Raw genomic sequence first — 18,213 nt, 5'->3', positions numbered from 1 at the left:
TTGTCCATTATATATAATCATCCTTTATAATACATTATATTAGTCCCAATTAGTTTTAAGACCAGTTTTTGTGCAGTCAAGTCTAAATGTTTAGTTATTTAGTTAAATGTTTAATGCGGAGTGTGATATTTGTTTGTTTGTTTTTACAACAGGTTTAACTCACGACCCTCTCCATGCGAGTTTCCCCCCATGGTTTCCCAGAGGTTCCTTAATCCTAGCTATATGTAAATTACAGCCAATAGATGCTGTTGTTGAGTTGGACCGGGATTAGTGGAGGCGAATGAGTTTCAATTTTACTGGATTAGCTACAGAACAAAGAAACGGGACACACTCCACTGTTCAAGAAAATAGAAAAAACGGGGGAAATAGAAAAATAATCTCGGTGATAACGTTTTGCTAACAAATTTTGTGCAGTAATGCTTCAGATTACAAGGTTTCGAAACCCCGATATTAATGCTAGATTTTAGATGGGAATTCTACCCAGCAATTTCGGTTGGATTAAACGGGGAATAACCATATTCCGGGATTGACAGTGTAAAACAATTTAAACGTTGATGTTGGTAAGGTATGCATCATGTTATTGTAACATTTATCAACATTCAAACATAAAACCGTGTCTTTTGTATACACGTGACTTTTTATGACTGTACAAATTGTGAAATTACAGATTAGAATTCTGGGGGAGGAGATGGGCCAGCTCGATTGAACCTTCTCGCTATTTCCATAGCTAGCTAGCTAGATGCGGACAATGGTATGGGCTAAACTGTATGTTGTTATGTTGCTAAATTGTGTATTTGATATGTGTACAGCCAACCGAGCAACATAATTTCGCAGAATGATGTACGACGAGTCTTGGTTGGGTGTTCGCACGGATGGTTTAGCTAACGTTAGCAAGAAAGAGAATTTAGCTAGCTAGCCAGCCAGCTATCCGGTCATTGTTTTGTTGCCTGTTATTAGCTAAAACGGGTGGCATAATACATTTTGTGTGTTGAGTATAAATTAAGACATTTTTCAAGAGCACGTCAACCATTGTACTTTAGTGAAAGCTTACTGGTTAGCTACCTAGCCAGTTTAGCTAGCTAATTAAATTAGACTCAAGCGTTTTGTTCAATCTTGTCAACGTGATCTAGCGAGCTAGCAGGCAGCCCACATAGACATTGGTTGAAAAACACTTTCACAACTGTCGTGCAGTTTTCTCTTCCCAATCTCATCCACTATTTTTTGCATTGATACTAACTACTCTTCTGTAGCTAACGTTAGGTAATTAGACTACATAGCTAGCTAGGTAGCTACAGTCAGGATTCAAAACTCCCCATTGTAGCTAACCTGGAGTAGGGCGTGTAGCTAGCTAGTGTACTATAGCCAGCAGATTCTGACCCAATTGATGTTATGATTGTTTAAACTGAGCTGCACTGGGGTCGACGGTATTAATTGTTAGATTAAGACAATGCGGAGCAGGCACGAGATATAGGTCGGAAAACGTACCTGCAGGGATGGGATGTGCCACTGTTATGCAAATTTGACCTATATCCAAACTGATACATTAATACGATTGAAATACTGCTATTTTACTGGAAAACTGCCCTTGTTCTAGGGCTAGATTGTAGAAGCCACCACTGCCATTCCAGCCAATCAGCTCCTTTGTTGTGGAATGGCACACAATGGCTGCTGTGGGTACTGCTAGCTAGCACCAGGATGAAAAGGCAGCTTTCCAGAAAAAATAGCAGTCCGTTCAATCTTCCGTGTGTAACAGTTAGGATAATGGGACAAATCGGAGCACAATGCAATTTCTAATCACTGGATTGAGGTATGTTTTCGACCCAGTGCAGCTCAGTGTAAACAAGTGTAACGGTAGGGTCTTAATCTGCTGACTAGCTAGTTTACTATCATGTCATGAACATATCACTGAAGTTCACCTCAAACAAGCTTCACATGCAGTTTATCCAATGCATGCATTACCTGAGACATGATGTAAAAGCAGCTAGTTACAGTAACCTATGCCATGCCACAATTTTCTAAATTATATTAATTTAGTAGACACTCTTATCATACCTCTAATTGCTCCTGTAAATCGCTATGTGCCTGGCAGAGGACTTGTGGTTACTGGCCCAAAGATCCCGCTAGGCTACCTCAGTAAATGTTACAAGTAGGGATGTGACAAATGGACAATTTTACTTTAAGGATAGGATAGGACACATAGGATATTTAGGAATTTTTGGATTGTAAATTTAAAAATGTCCATAATATATCTGCATCAATAGTGGAATGATAGTGTTTCACAGTCTTACTTACCCACCAGTGTTGTGATATTCATCTATTGATTTCTCCCGCTGGTCTGGCATCTCAAAATGGGGAAAACTGTTTTGAGTTTGTTGTTGTCTAGGGGAATCGGGTCAAGTGGCCAGTGTAGAAAGCACTCTGTCATTTCCTGGTTGCTAAAACTTCTACACGGTTTGCTCAATTGCCATTTGCGTGAGAACATTGCTGTGAAATGTCTTTTTGTTTTCAATAACAAACAATATAGTTTTTACAGCTGTTTGAAGCTGGTGGACCAAAACTGAAAGTAAAAGGCTCGAGTCTCTGCCAAATTGCGCGGGGATGAGGGAGATTTGTTTTGAATGCAGCCTAGTGGTGTTGTAATTCACCGATCTTCCATTTAATGTTGAAACTTTAAAAAAAAATCTGTTTTCCTTTTAAACAACAAGAAAATAAACATACAATTCCACATCAATTCACAATGCAGAATAATGGTTATATTACATATGTATTAGAGGTCGACCGATTAATCCGAATGGACGATTAATTATGGCCGATTTCAAGTTTTCGTAACAATCGGTAATCAGCATTTTTGGACACCGATTATGGGCGATTACATTGCAGTCCATGAGGAGACTGCGTGGCAGGCTGACTATCTGGTATACGAGTGCAACAAGGAGCCAAGGTAAGTTGCTAGCTAGCATTAAACTTATCTTATAAAACAACAATCAATCTTAACATAATCACTAGTTAACCACACATGGTTGATATTACTAGTTTATCTAGCTTGTCCTGCGTTGCATATAATCGATGCGGTGCCTGAATTTATCATTGAATCACAGCCTACTTCACCAAACGGGTGATTTAATTAACGCATTAAGCGCATTTGCGAAAAAAAAGTATTGTCGTTGCACCAATGTGTACCTAACCATAAACATCAATGCCTTTCTTAAAATCAATACACAAGTATATATTTGTAAACCTGTATATTTAGTTAATATTGCCTGCTAATATGAATTTCTTTTAACTAGGGAAATTGTCACTCCTCTTGCGTTCTGTGCAAGTAGAGTATGGGTATATGCAGCAGTTTGGGCCGCCTGGCTTGTTGTGAACTGTGTGAAGACTATTTCTTCCTAACAAAGACTAATTAATTTGCCAGATTTGTACATAATTATGACATAACATTGAAGGTTGTGCAATGTAACAGCAATATTTAGACTTAGGGATGCCACGCATTAGATAAAATATGGAACGGTTCCGTATCTCACTGAAAGAATAAACGTTTTGTTTTCAATATAATATTTTTCCGAATCGACCATATTAATGACCTAAGGCTCGTATTTCTGTGTGTTATTATATTATAATTAAGTCTATGATTTGATAGAGCAGTCTGACTGAGCAGTGGTAGGTAGCAGCAGGCTCGTAAGCATTCATTCAAACAGCACTTTCCTGCATTTTCCAGCAGCTCTTCGCTGTGCTTCAAGCATTGCACTGTTTATTACTTCAAGCCTATCATCTCCCGAGATTAGGCTGGCAATACTAAAGTACCTATTAGAACATGCAATAGTCAAAGGTATATGAAATACAAATGGTATAGAGAGAAATAGTCCTATAATAACTACAGCCTAAAACTTCTTACCCGGGAATATTGAAGACTCATGTTAAAAGGAACCACCAGCTTTCATATGTTCTGAGCAAGGAACTTAAACGTTAGCTTTTTTACTTGGCACATATTGCACTTTTACTTTCTTCTCCAACACTTTGTTTTTGCATTATTTAAACCAAATTGAACATGTTTCATTATTTATTTGAGACTAAATTGATTTTATTGATGTATTATATTAAGTTAAAATAAGTGTTCATTCAGTATGGTTGTAATTGTCATTATTACAAATATATCTAAAAATCAGCCGATTAATCGGTATCGGCTTTTTTGGTCCTCCAATTATCGGTATCGGCTTTTCTTGGTCCTCCAATTATCAGTATCTGCGTTGAAAAATCTATTTATATATATTATATATAATATATTTGACCTTCTCAGGAGATAGTTTCGAAGTGCCACTGAACGTGCATATTACTTTTATTTTTGTATTTTATTTTACCAGGTATGTTGACTCAAGCTGACCACACAGCTCACATGCGTGAGCGCTGCAAAATACATTTACACATACATGTTATTCAATCATTGCACCCACCCTGACCGCGCGCCTCACGAGCGTCTGCGTGGCCAAGCGCTAAAATAGAAATAGGTTCTATTTGTGACGCTCAACGCGCTGTATGTCCAGCCTCTCCCATCTCCTCATTGGTTTTTAAGAGCATATACCCACGTGCCATCTCCTCATTGGTGTTTAGGAGCATATACCCACGTGGGTGATTGAAAGATGAACTGACGTCCACACTCCAGTCGGTTGTAGTAATGCATCGTAAAGATGGTTGCCAACCGCCATATGAAGTCCAAATAAGTAAAAAAGAAGCCTGAGGAAGGAGGAGAGATGACGAGAAAGGAATTCAGTTTACCGTTTTATTTGTGGATTAATTGTCGGAATAGAGGACCTTGTGCATTTCTGGTAAAATAACAACCCAATGTTGATATCCCAGGACAAATTAGCCAGCAACAGCAAGCTAGCTAAATTGCCATAAATGTTATTAATGCTTTTCGACCTGTCCCCAAATTAATATAATTGTTTCGGAGTCTATGATATTTCAATCTGCGTGTCGGTTTCGTGTCTGGTGTGGGTGTACAAAATCAACATGCATGTGTGCGTCGGTTTGGTCAGCATGTAAGAAGCAACCTTACTAGTTACCACAGTCAGAAAGTCATATACCCAGCTTCTTTCTACAATTTCTCTTCTTAAAATGTGATTTTAAACCTAACATTAATCACACTGATAACCTTGTGCCTATCCTTTAAATGAAGATCAAAGAACACATTTGTACTTTTTATGCATTTTTACGATATAGCCAATGTTGACATTGTGGCTGTGGTAGCTAGTGGAAACCTTACTGAAGCACGTTATTCCTACTACTCTCAATTGGCCTCCCCTTACTCACAGGGAACTTCTTAGGATCCCTCTCTCTGGACCCATCTTCCTCTACTACTCTCTTCACTGCCTCTTCATATGACACCTGTACTACTTGGGGGTATATAGTGCTACCATTTTACTCACATATGTACCTACATATTTTAGCTGTGCAACCTGGATTTTTTAAATTTAGATGCCCCAAGTAATAATTCTAGCTTTATTACCTCAAATATTTGTCATTGTGCTCCTAAATTTCTTTGTGTGCGCTTACAGCTTTCAACTTAGGTGCGCGTGTGCTCCTTGTAAAAAAATAAAAAGAGTCCAGCATAGAACCCTGCTACTCTGACCCTGGCAACCTTGACCTGTCTTTCTCTTGCTGGACACTTTTGATCTCCAGCAATATGGGTACCCCTACAGTTAACATGCACAGCTTTCCCCACTAATACTACATATTCCTTTGTCTCATGCCCTCCTGCACACTTCTCACATCTAGGAATCTCCCTCCTACACACTGCTGCATCATGACCATAAGATGAACCTGTGAACTGTGAACCTCAGTTGTTCCGTGTATTTGAACTAATCCAGAACTAGCTGGATCTCCAAACTGTATTCCCCTGCTCAGACGTAGCAATCATCAACCAATGTGTGCAACGTCATCGACTGCAGGTGGGCACCAGACTACTATACCATATGATGTGGTAAGCTGATACGTAAAATACTTATCCAGGTGTTATAAGATCTGGCATGCGTCAGCAATGCCTGAGCAGAGGAATGACTCATGGCTATGCCTATCCCACAACGCAGGCATAATAGCCTAGCTGATGCACATCTATAGCCTCTGGGATCATGCCTGGCATGCCAAAGATCAACATAATTCATTAAAAGTCATTGATCAGCACTGAGCCTAACAATTTAGATACAGTTGTGGTCTTCAAAACGTCTCCGGGCCGCAATGGCTTGTTAAGGGGTATAAGCAAGTGTTGTGTATCAATGGCAGCGAGTGCCACAAGCCTCTTAGTGCAAAACCAGCTCAGAAAACCCTTATACCCCTTCTGAGTACATTGTAGCCTAATAACTCTGGCTAAATAATGCTTGGGCAATTATTCAACAAGTAAAGGATCAGCTTAGCCCTCTGTAGCCTGCAGAGGTTTACATGACATGAAGGAAATAACAGTGCCGGCTTCCCGGGGGGACTCAAATGGGTTAGGATGTCATTAGCTGGAGCATTTAAGCATGGCAGCTAGAGCAGCATTTTATCATTTTAAGATCAGGGCGTTACTCTCATACCAGGGAAGTGTTCTGAAGTGTAGCCATACTGTTGTGGTTCTTTTTTGTTTCTTAGGTAGAGGCTAGTTTATCTCACAATCAAGGCACAGGCAAAACATTTTAGGTACTGTAGTCTGGTGGTATCATAAATGTTTTAAGACTAAGCTATATTTGGGCTACAGTCTGAAATGATTTGCTGTAAGGCAAGAGAGGCTACAATTGCAAATAGTTGAGTTGTTTTTGTTTTGTCCTTGCCAAAGGTCAAAGATGGCAATGTTTTTTTTAGAATAGCCCTTTTGTATTCCTATATATATATATATATATATATATATATATGTGTACTATACTATAAATTACCAAAGCAACAAACCTAAAGCTTTTTCAGTCACATGCACCTACATTAATAATTGTGTTTGACATCAACAAGTGAAATTGGAACCGGAACCATATTGGTTCATTTGCATTTTTCCATCTCAACATCAGTGGCTGTGTCAATTTCCATGCTCTTTGTTTTGACATTTGTACTTGTGACATTGCATTTGAAGTAGCCTAACCACTGCCAGCCAGAAAACACTTAATTTGAGTTCACTGGTGGTGGCTTTCTCTCGAACAAAATGACGGTGCCCCCCTTCTCAATTTTTCGTGTGCCTCTGCCTTAAAGATGGGAGTGAAAGAGGCCATCTATTTCGGTGGTGTAATAGTTTAAGGGGCTTATGTTTGCTGTTGGTTCAGGGGTCAGCCCTATTCAGACAGGCATATTGGTGCAGTTGAGACTGTCTCTCTCTCTCTGCCCTCCCTCACTGTCTATGGTTTGGGGCTGCCCTGAGAGGCTAGGATAATGACTCCCAGTGTCTGGAGAGATTAAAGGCCGGAGCTGCATTGTTCAAATGCCTCGAGATTAGTTTCCAAGGAGCAGATTGCTGTTGCCATGAGAACGCAGTGCCTGGAATTAGGATTGGGGGGGATTCTTCTTTTTATATGCCCCACTCTTTCCATCCCACTTTTATTTACCCTTTCTTTCCTTGACTTTCTATGGACACTGATTATATTGTCCAGTTAACATGTTTGTGATGAATGTTAGGCCTACTCCCCTGCAAATAGACTAATTGACCCTTTTCTAAGCCCCACCCCCTTGGTTACTGTTGAGCAAGAGCAACGTGAAGTTCATAGGTGCACATCAAATTTGGTGTCAGATGACAGCTGAGTCTATTTATTTTAAGACATACACTGTATACACTTTTTTTCAAAAATTGTCCATCCTAAAAATGTGGAATAAGTAAAGGCTTTGATTTCTGTTCAAACAGATGGAAAGGTGGTCTTAGAAAACATCTAGCAGGGAAAGTCTTAAAATGTATTAAACATACATCAAACCACAATTATGTTAAAAACCCTGGCAACTAATATCAACATTTTATATTGTTTTTCAGAAATTATTTTCCTTCTGTAAGTTAAAAAAAAATATGTAGCCTAGTGTCTTGTCAATGTGTTACCAAAAATCTACATATCTTTAAGATATTTTATAGTTTCTCTCCTTCATGAGGGAGGATAATGAAAGTTCACAAAAGTAACAAGTAAAGGTAGACCTACCAATTAGTTTGTGTTTTTGTGATAACAATTTGTTTTTTGATTTATTAAGTCATTAAAACAAGTCATTCTGTTAACAAATTGGTAACATAAACCCTTAAAAATCTGTAACAGAATTACTGCAACTGAACTGGCTACCATGGGAATTTATAGTAGTCACAAACCAGTTGGGTCACCTGCTACTATCCCCCCTTCCACTAGCATACTGTTATGCTCAGCACAATGTTTTCTTTCTGTTTCTGTCCTGTGGTGGTCAAAACGAGTGTGAAAAATGTCTGGACAACCGCTCCCCCTCTCTCTCCCCCTGTCTCTCTTCTATCTCACTCTCTCCAGTTAATGTCAGCTCTCTCTGTCTTTTACTGACACCTACCCATGAGCCCCCTCTCTTTCCATACTGTAACCAGCCCTCTCACCCACAGAGCACCGACCGACATCAGACGATGAGAAGTAGTTGAAATTTGATCAGTCAAAATCTGAACCAATCATAAACGACTGTTTCACAAGTTTGGACAGCAGAGTAAAGAAAAGTATAGTACTGTACAGTAGAGTTTAGAACAGTACAGTAACTCTACTGTGCTGTACTCTACTGTGCTGTACTCTACTGTGCTGTACTGTGATGTTCAAACTTATGAAGCAGACGTCTATGATTGGTACAATTTTGTTCCGGACCAACCACATTTGGTCTTGTAATAGCCAGTGTGTAGAATAATACCCAAACATGCAAAGGAGGCTAGGAAATGTTTCTACCTTCTGTGTACCTATTTAGGATACATCACCATGAAGAGAATGATATTCATAATTATGCATTTCTGTATAGTGTTTCTGTATCAGAGACCCATGATGTCATTCTGTTACCATCATTCTGTTACTGGGTGTTAATCCACTTCAGTTACTGTATTACAATAAACAAAATAGAGGTGTCATATCATAGCTGACACTCCATTCTTTCTACAGACATCTTTAAATTTGGAGTAGATATTTAAGAGTTTTTGGAAAATGTGGTCACATAAACGGAGGGAGATTTTACCATCATTCTGTTATCAAACTATACATCTGCACAGTTTTTCGAGTAAATGTGTTTGTTACATTTTCAGTGGAAATTGTTAAAAGTAATCAGTGTGAATAGAATTGTATGGTTTGTTTAACTTTGCAATCAATGGTTTTTGTTTGACATTCTTTTTAAAGTAAAAAATCGGAATATCAGCGTCATTGGAACATTGCCCTATGACAACTCGGACAACATTTTTCTGGGAAGCCCAATTCCCCGTTCAAACTAGTGTAGAAAAACCCTCAGAATGATTTCAGACTGTTTTTATTACTCGGTGAAAATAAAACACAAACTAACCTTTGCTAATCAGGAGCCTCTCGGATATGTTGTGGTGGACTGTTATAACAATTGCTTTACTGGAACCTGGTAAAAACATTTTCTTTAGTGTGGCTAGCCACTGGATGACTGAATGCACTGTCAGCATGTAGCTACTAACCACTTTTGGAGCTAATGAATGCTCTCAAATTATATCCTGATGTCGACAGCAGATGAGGGTTAAATACATAATATAGCAAACTTATCTAGCTAACATACATTTGGTGAAAACAAGGTATAGATAACTGGCTAACTAGCATTAGCAGCATTTTCAATGGTGGCCAGTGCAGCTAGCTAACAGTTTGTAACAGTTGCCATCCAATGGAGCACTGATTGATTGGGTGGGATTTAGAAAAGGGTCAATTATGAGTTCTCTCCTACACGGCTGTCCATTTTCCAAATGACATTGAACATTTAGGGCTGTTATGGCCCTGGAATTTTGGGTGACTGTTATTTGTCAGCCAAATGACTGCGGTCATTGCTATAAAATATGCACTTTTTCTCTTTTCCACCGCTCCTGAATGCGGGGGGGCTCAACTGAAGACTTGTTTGCTACAACACCTTGCTTGTTTCCACAAAGAACGAGAAAGTTTAATCACATTGTTACCATGGAAACGGACTCAACCACAGGAATGCCTGTCTATCCCATCCATAGATATCCATTGAGTGTACAAAACATTAGGAACTTGTTAAATCCACTTCAATCAGTGTAGATGGAGGAGAGGAGATGGGTTAAAGAAGGATTTTTAAGCCTTGAGACAATTGAGACATGGATTGTGTATGTGTGCCATTCAGAGGGTGAATGTGCAAGACAAAATATTTAAGTGCCTTTGAACGGGGTATGGTAGTAGGTGCCAGGTGGACCGGTTTGAATGTGTCAAGAACTGCAGCGCTGTTGGGTTTTTCACGCTCAACAGTTTCGTATGGGTATTAAGAATGGTCCACCACCCAAGGACATCCAGCCAACTTGACACAACTGTGGGAAGCGTTGGAGTCAACATGGGCCAGCATCCCTGTGGAACGCTTTCGACACCTTGTGGAGTCCATGCCCCGACGAATTGAGGCTGTTCTGAGGGGGAAAAAGGGGTGCAACTCAATATTAGGAAGGTGTTCCAAATGTTTTGTACACTCAGTGTAGCATGACCATACTATTTTTAAGGTCCCTGTCTTCAGTCAGATGTTCGTTTCACATACACAAAAAAGCATAAAGCATTTATGATGATCTTCATCTATAATCGCCTGTTACACGATTATACAATTTCCGTGCCAGCCCTAAATTCGAAATTAGGCCTAATCAGGAGCAAATGGAATTTGGGTACATTTTTCTTTCAATTCCTAGACAATTCCAACCTCTACAGTTATTTGCTGAGCTACCTTCTAAGGAGAGCAAATGAAGGATGAAGAGATTCAAATGAATATTCAGAGCTATCTTTAATTGGCTGACAAAGGCTTATCGTAATTAGCTACTTTCGAATGTGTGTGACGGATTTGGGTATTAGCATATTACATGGAGGGTATTACTGCCACTTTTTTAAAAGCCTCTTAATGAGAATAAACTTCCCCCTCCACCCAAATGACCCCCATCCAACTGCCATGTTTTATCACTATTCAAAATGCAGCCAAACTCCGTTGTCAAATCAAATGGGCTTCTTGTTGTTTTATTGGTGCGATGAATGGCAGATCAACGTCGTGTGCATTTGGTTACTGCTCAATCATTTGTAGGCTTTAGCTACCTTAAATGGCAGGACATGACTTTGTCTACCTAGCATATGCCATATACTTAGACCATGTATACACAGCCTCCTTTTCTACAGACGTGGGTAAAACTGAATCATTGTTCAGTGTTTCACTCAGAACCGAGCTCTGGGGTGAAGTTTCCCCTATGTACAGATCTGGGATTACCAATCATAACATCAACCACTAGTGAGTAAAATTCTAAACTGACCCTAGATCAGTGTAGGAGCAACTTCATCCTACTCCCAGAAGTGACTGATGGGATGCAGACGAGATACCATCCACATTTATGTAATCTACACAGGCAGACACAAATGACTGTTTCGGTTCATCTTCTTGATAACTTCTTGAAAGCCCTCTATTTTGTGTCCCCTCAGAAGAGGAATGGCACAGATGAGGAAGTCTGGATGTGACGGGATAAGGACTAACTCCCGGACTGAGCTGCGGGTCCCACAGGTGTCGGCCAGACAGGAGATCCTCACCAGCCTAGTGTCTGCGCTGGACTCAGTGGTAGGACCACTAACACACACAGACATACACATACGTTATTAGTTTTGTCATGGAAAAAACATGAAAGATTGATTTGTCAGGCAGTGTTATTTCAATGACTCCTTACAAAATCAAATTTGGCAATTCCATGGGAGCTGAAAATATTTTAGGTATTTTGGATTGTTCTGGCAATTCTCACATTGGCAGGATGGATTTTTGAAATGCTTTTTACGTTTGTTTTGCAAACCATTAAAAAAATCATGATTAAAGTGGCCATTTTTGGCTATTTTTTTAGACCTATACATGCCTCCTTTAAGACCCTATGATCTGTGAACTATACAGACAACATCTTGGTGTCATTATACTCCTTATGGTGTTCTCTCAAATATATCTATTGATTCCAAATTAAAATGTCACATTAATTTATTCAACATTAAGAATATTAATATCTCAAAACTACCCATTTTAAGACTTTGTTTAGAACAATATACTCTACAATTACATCAAATTGCCAGAGTGGGCTCTGCTAATTCTGAAGATATGCTACATTTTATGAGCACCACCAACACAGTGAATGGGAAAATAGATTCAAAGGGAACTCCAGCTGCTGGTCACTTGCTGAATGTGCAATCCTAAAGGAGACTGATTGTGGTTAATTTTAATTTATATGTATAAAATGGGTCATATCATGAAAGGGTAACTCAACCCCAATTTCAGCCTTTGCCCAACCCCTTCATTTAAAAAAAATGCAGTCAGGGGAGAAGTTGTGGGTGGGGGAAATTGCTCATAAACATTAATTTTGGGTGTGGATAAACATAGTTGTACCTGATCCCAACACTTTCTCACTAAAGCGTACTTACCAGAAGTCTACTGGCACGCTCTGATAATAAAATGATGTGCAACGCGAGCAGTTACGGCTCTGTACAGTTAGCTCACCGTGGTAAGGTACCAACCAAGTTTCTGACATTACATTTTCATTTTAGCAGACACTCTTAACCAGAGCAACTTACAGGAGCAATTATGGTTAGGTGCCTTGCTCAAGGGCACATCGACAGATTTTTCATCTAGTCTGCTGGGGATTCAAACCAGAGACCTTTTAGGTTACTGGCCCACCGCTCTTACCGCTAGGCTAGCTGTCGCCCCATCGATTGCCACTTGCGGTGTAAGTTCGAATACCCCATGGGGCACAAAATACATCTTTTGAAATTTGTATTTTTGGTACTGTGTTGGGAAGAAAAGTGCAATCGTCACCTTAAATGAAGATTAGGTGCTCAATTCAATCCAGCCCGCATTGCTGGGGTGGCAGGATAGCCTAGTGGTTAGAGCTTTGGACTAGTAACCAAAAAGTTGCAAGTTCAAATCCCCCAGCTGACAAGGTACAAATCTGTCGTTCTGCCCCTGAACAGGCAGGCCGTCATTGAAAATAAGAATTTAAGAATTTGTTCTTAACTGACTTGCCTAGTTAAATAAATAAAACATATTTTAAAAGATTGCAATATTTATGCAGTAGCTATTTTTCCAATGGTCAAATGAACTTAGATTGGTTACTGTATAAAAACCTACAACTGCTGCCGATGTGACCCCTCTCACAGGTATAATTTGACTTTTTAGAAGTGTGTGGGCACTGTATGAATGTTGTAAATAAGGGAGTAGCATTCACAACCATTGAACTATGAGCTAACTCTTCGTGGACTGTGCCACCAATCAGTAATAGTGGTTGGTAAAAAAAATACAACAATTTAACATGACCACCATTGTCATCTATTTCATTGTTACGATGGATGTAGCTACGAATATAAACGTATAGTCCTCATAGCCTACATTTTTTTTCTTCGTAAAAGCACAGATGTTTATGAAACAGTAAGCAAAAACATTGAATTTGGTCATATGCGGAAATGTTCCTTACACTCCACTTACCAGGACCATTGCCAAATTGGGCGCGCTGTCACCTGCTTTTATAATAAGCCTTGAGGTGTTACCACCCAGAATAGTTTATTTCAAACCGAACCCCTCCCTTGAGATTACATAGAAGGACCTTCTCAAGGTGCCTCTCTACATCATGATTTCAATGGTATAGTTGAACCGCTAGTGGCAAAAGGAGCTAGATTTACTACTAAAATACCAAAAAATAGCACTTTTGTAACGAACTGTCAAAATGAAGAACAGAATTTGAATGTTTCACTAGAATGCCAAGAGTGTGCAAAGCTGTCACAAAGGCAAAAGGTGGCAACTTTGAAGAATCTCAAATATATTTGGACTTGTTTAACACTTTTTGGTTACTAAATGATTCCATATGTGTTAATTCATATCTTACCTATTCTACAATGTAGAAAATCGTTTAAAAAAAATATACAGTTGAAGTCGGAAGTTTACATACATTTCGATTGGAGTCATTAAAACTTGTTTTTCAACCACTCCACAAATTTCTTGTGAACAAGCTATAGTTTTGGCAAGTCAGATACATCAACTTTATGCATGACACAAGTCATTTTTCCAACAATTGTTTACAGACAGATTATTTCACCTATAATTCAATGCATCACAATTCCAGTGGGTCAGACGTTTACATACACTAAGTTGACTGTGCCTTTAAACAGCTTGGAAAATTCCAGAAAATGTCATGGCTTTAGAAGCTTCTGATAGGCTTATTGACATAATTTGTGTCTATTGGAGGTAAACTTGTGGATGTATTTCAAGGCCTACCTTACAAATCAGTGCCTCTTTGCTTGACATCATGGAAAAATCAAAATAAATCAGCCAAGACTTCAGAAAAAAATGGTAGACCTCCACAAGTCTGGTTCATCCTTGGGAGCAATTTCCAAACGCCTGAAGGTACCATGTTTATCTGTACAAACAATAGTACGCAAGTATAAACACCATTGGACCACGCAGCCGTCATACCGCTCAGGAAGGAGACGCGTTCTGTCTCCTTGAGATGAACGTACTTTGGTGCGAAAAGTGCAAATCAATCCCAGAACAACCGCAAAGGACCTTGTGAAGATGCTGGAGGAAATGGGAACAAAAGTATCGATATTCACAGTGAAACGAGTCCTATATCAACTTAAAAGGCCGCTCAACAAGGAAGACGCCACTGCTCCAAAACCTCCATTAAAAAAGCCAGACTAAGGCTTGCAACTGCACATGGGGACAAAGATCGTAATTTTTGGAGAAATGTCATTTGGTCTGATTAACCAAAAATTGAACTGTTTGGTCATAAAGACCATCGATATGTTTGGAGGTAAAAAGGGGGAGGCTGGCGAGCCGAAGAACACCATCCCAACCGTGAAGCACGGGAGTGGGAGTGGCAGCATCATATTCTGGGGGTGCTTTGCTGCAGGAAAGACTCATGCACTTCACAAAATAGAGGGCATCATGAGGCAGGAAAATGATGTGGATATATTGAAGCAACATCTCAAGACATCAGTCAGGAAGTTAAACTTTGGTCGCAAATGGGTCTTCCAAATGGACAATGACCCCAAGCATACTTCCAAAGCTGTGTCAAAATGGCTTAAGGACAGCAAAGTCAAGGTATTGGAGTGGCCATCACAAAGCCCTGACCTCAATCCTATAGAAAATGTGTGGACAGAACTGAAAAAGCATGCAAGGAGGCCTACAAACCTTATTCAGTTACACCAGCTCTGTCAGGAGTAATGGGCCAAAATTCACCCAACTTATTGTGGGAAGCTTGTGGAAGGCTACCCAAAACATTTGACCCAAGTGAAACAATTTAAAGGCAATGCTACCAAATAGTAATTGAGTGTATGTAATCTTCTGAACCAATGGGAATGTGATGAAATAAATAAAAGCTGAAATAAATCATTCTCCCTACTATTATTCTGACATTTCACATTCTTAAAATAAACTGGTGATCCTAACTGACCTAAGACAGAGAATTTTTACGAGGATTAAATGTCAGGAATTGTGAACAACTGAGTTTAAATGTATTTGGCTAAGGTGTATGTAAACTTCCGACTTCAACTGTATATATATATTGAAATTAGTAGGTGTGTCCAAACTTTTGACTTGTACTGTATATACACTGCTCAAAACAATAAAGGGAACACTAAAATAACACATCCTAGATCTGAATGAATGAAATATTCTTATTAAATACTTTTTTCTTTACATAGTTGAATGTGCTGACAACAAAATCACACAAAAATTATCAATGGAAATCAAATTTATCAACCCATGGAGGTCTGGATTTGGAGTCACACTCCAAATTAAAGTGGAAAACCACACTACAGGCTGATCCAACTTTGATGTAATGTCCTTTAAAACAAGTCAAAATGAGTCTCAGTAGTGTGTGTGGCCTCCACGTGCCTGTATGACCTCCCTACAACGCCTGGGCATGCTCCTGATGAGGTGGCGGATGGTCTCCTGAGGGATCTCCTCCCAGACCTGGACTAAAGCATCCGCCAACTCCTGGACAGTCTGTGGTGCAACGTTTGTGGATGGAGCGAGACATGATGTCCCAGATGTGCTCAATTGGATTCAGGTCTGGGGAATGGGCGGGCCAGTCCATAGCATCAATTCCTTCCTCTTGAAGGAACTGCTGACACACTCCAGCCACATGAGGTCTAGCATTGTCTTGCATTAGGAGGAACCCAGGGCTAACCGCACCAGCATATGGTCTCACAAGGGGTCTGAGGATCTCATCTCGGTACCTAATGGCAGTCAGGCTACCTCTGGCGAACACATGGAGGCCCCCCAAAGAAATGCCACCCCACACCATGACTGACCCACCGCCAAACCGGTCATGCTGGAGGATGTTGCAGCAGAACGTTCTCCACAGCGTCTCCAGACTCTGTCACATGTGCTCCGTGTGAACCTGCTTACATCTGTGAAGAGCTCAGGGCGTCGGTGGCGAATTTGCCAATATTGGTGTTCTCTGGCATATGCCAAATGTTGGGCTGTAAGCACAACCCCCACCTGTGGACGTCGGGCCCTCATACCACCCTCATGGAGTCTGTTTCTGACTGAGCAGACACATGCATATTTGTGGCTTGCTGGAGGTCATTTTGTAGGGCTCTGGCAGTGCTCCTCCTGCTCCTCCTTGCACAAAGGCGGAGGTAGCGGTCCTTTTGCTGGGTTGTGTCCCTCCTACGGCCTCCTCCACGTCTCCTCATGTACTGGCCTGTCTCCTGGTAGCGCCTCCATGCTCTGGACACTACGCTGACAGACACAGCAAACCTTCTTACCACAGCTCGCATTGATGTGCCATCCTGGATGAGCTGCACTACCTGAGCCACTTGTGTGGGTTGTAGACTCCGTCTCCTGCTACCACTTGAGTGAAAGCACCGCCAGCATTCAAAAGTGACCAAAACATCAGCCAGGAAGCATAGAAACTGAGAAGTGTTCTGTGATTACCACCTGCAGAACCACTCCTTTATTGGGGGTGTCTTGCTAATTGCCTATAATTTCCATGTGAAATTCGTCAATCAGTCTTGCTTCCTAAGTGGACAGTTCACAGAAGTGTGATTGACTTGGAGTTACATTGTGTTGTTTAAGTGTTCCCTTTATTTTTTTGAGCAGTGTATATTTAAAAACAAATTGGCGTCAGAAAACATTGTGAAGTGAACCACTGTGTAATATAGTTAAATCTGTGTACATGCAAATACAACCAAAAGTATTTATACAGCAAAAATGGCTAGGGATTGTAAGAAGTCGGAAGAAGAGTCAATGAATAGAACAATATTCTAAATGTTGATTAAGTGTACTTTGAGCCTCACAGTAACACTAGGAAATGTTTTTCTTTATTCACTCTGAAGCTGTGTTCGAATACTCATACTAACCATACTATTTGTGACGTAAATTGAGTATGTAGTATGCTTATTGGTCATAGTATGGATGTTAGTAGTATGCCAAAAGATGTACTACATTCGCCAAAATATGAAGTATACAAGGTGTGGACACTATTTCCATGCTCTTAGGGCCCATAATGTAATTATTCAGAAAATGGGTGTGGATTCACAACATTTTCAGATTTGAAGAAAATTGAGGAAAATATACTGCCGAAGTCCGACCAGAGCGGATTCAAATTCATTGCTTTAACTAATTATGACAACTGTTGAGCAATGTAATGACTTTTCAAATAAGTTACACGTTATGGTGGCTGACAATTTGTTAGCTACGCTAGCCTTACAAACTACATAGCATATCATTTCTGCAGTTGCTTGTATATACCGATATGTTAGCTAGCTAACTAACGTTAGTTGGCTACTAACACATCAAACTTGACAGTATATTAACTATATGCTATCTAACGACCCACCATTTATTGACTTGATTATTCACGTCATTCTTAGCTTAGTTAAGTGGTATAGTCGTTATGCGTTCTCAATGGACATTGTTATTGAAGTCGTAAGATGTCTAGCTAGTAATTTGTCCGCTATGTTAACAATCTAGCAAGAAGTTGCATAGCAACAGCATCTACTTCCGGTAGAAAGGCGAAGTGCTAGTACACTCAACTGAAATGATACTGTTCATTTACAGTAT

General features: G+C 39.9%; 1 protein-coding gene across 28 annotated transcripts in view; it reads left to right on the top strand.

Moving 5' to 3' along the window:
- The window catches only part of LOC110537701 (general transcription factor II-I repeat domain-containing protein 1), a 48,357-nt gene that overhangs the window by 244 nt on the left and 29,900 nt on the right, over positions 1-18,213 (top strand). For 5 of the 28 annotated variants that reach the window (XM_090192617.1, XM_090192611.1, XM_021623947.3 and 2 more), the window contains exons 1-2: positions 227-565; positions 11,604-11,736. In XM_090192617.1, coding sequence (XP_090048743.1) covers positions 555-565; positions 11,604-11,736 — 144 coding nt within the window. In that variant the 5' untranslated portion in view covers positions 227-554. Of the gene's footprint in view, positions 1-152; positions 2,942-11,603; positions 11,737-18,213 lie in introns of those variants that run through there. The other 23 variants (XM_090192613.1, XM_090192606.1, XM_090192603.1 and 20 more) reach the window with 11 other exon arrangements.

The sequence above is a fragment of the Oncorhynchus mykiss genome, chromosome 12, assembly GCF_057628025.1.
Source record: "Oncorhynchus mykiss isolate SJ-2025 chromosome 12, ASM5762802v1, whole genome shotgun sequence".
Lineage (NCBI taxonomy): Eukaryota > Metazoa > Chordata > Actinopteri > Salmoniformes > Salmonidae > Oncorhynchus > Oncorhynchus mykiss.
This window is presented reverse-complemented; position numbering and strand designations above follow the sequence as displayed.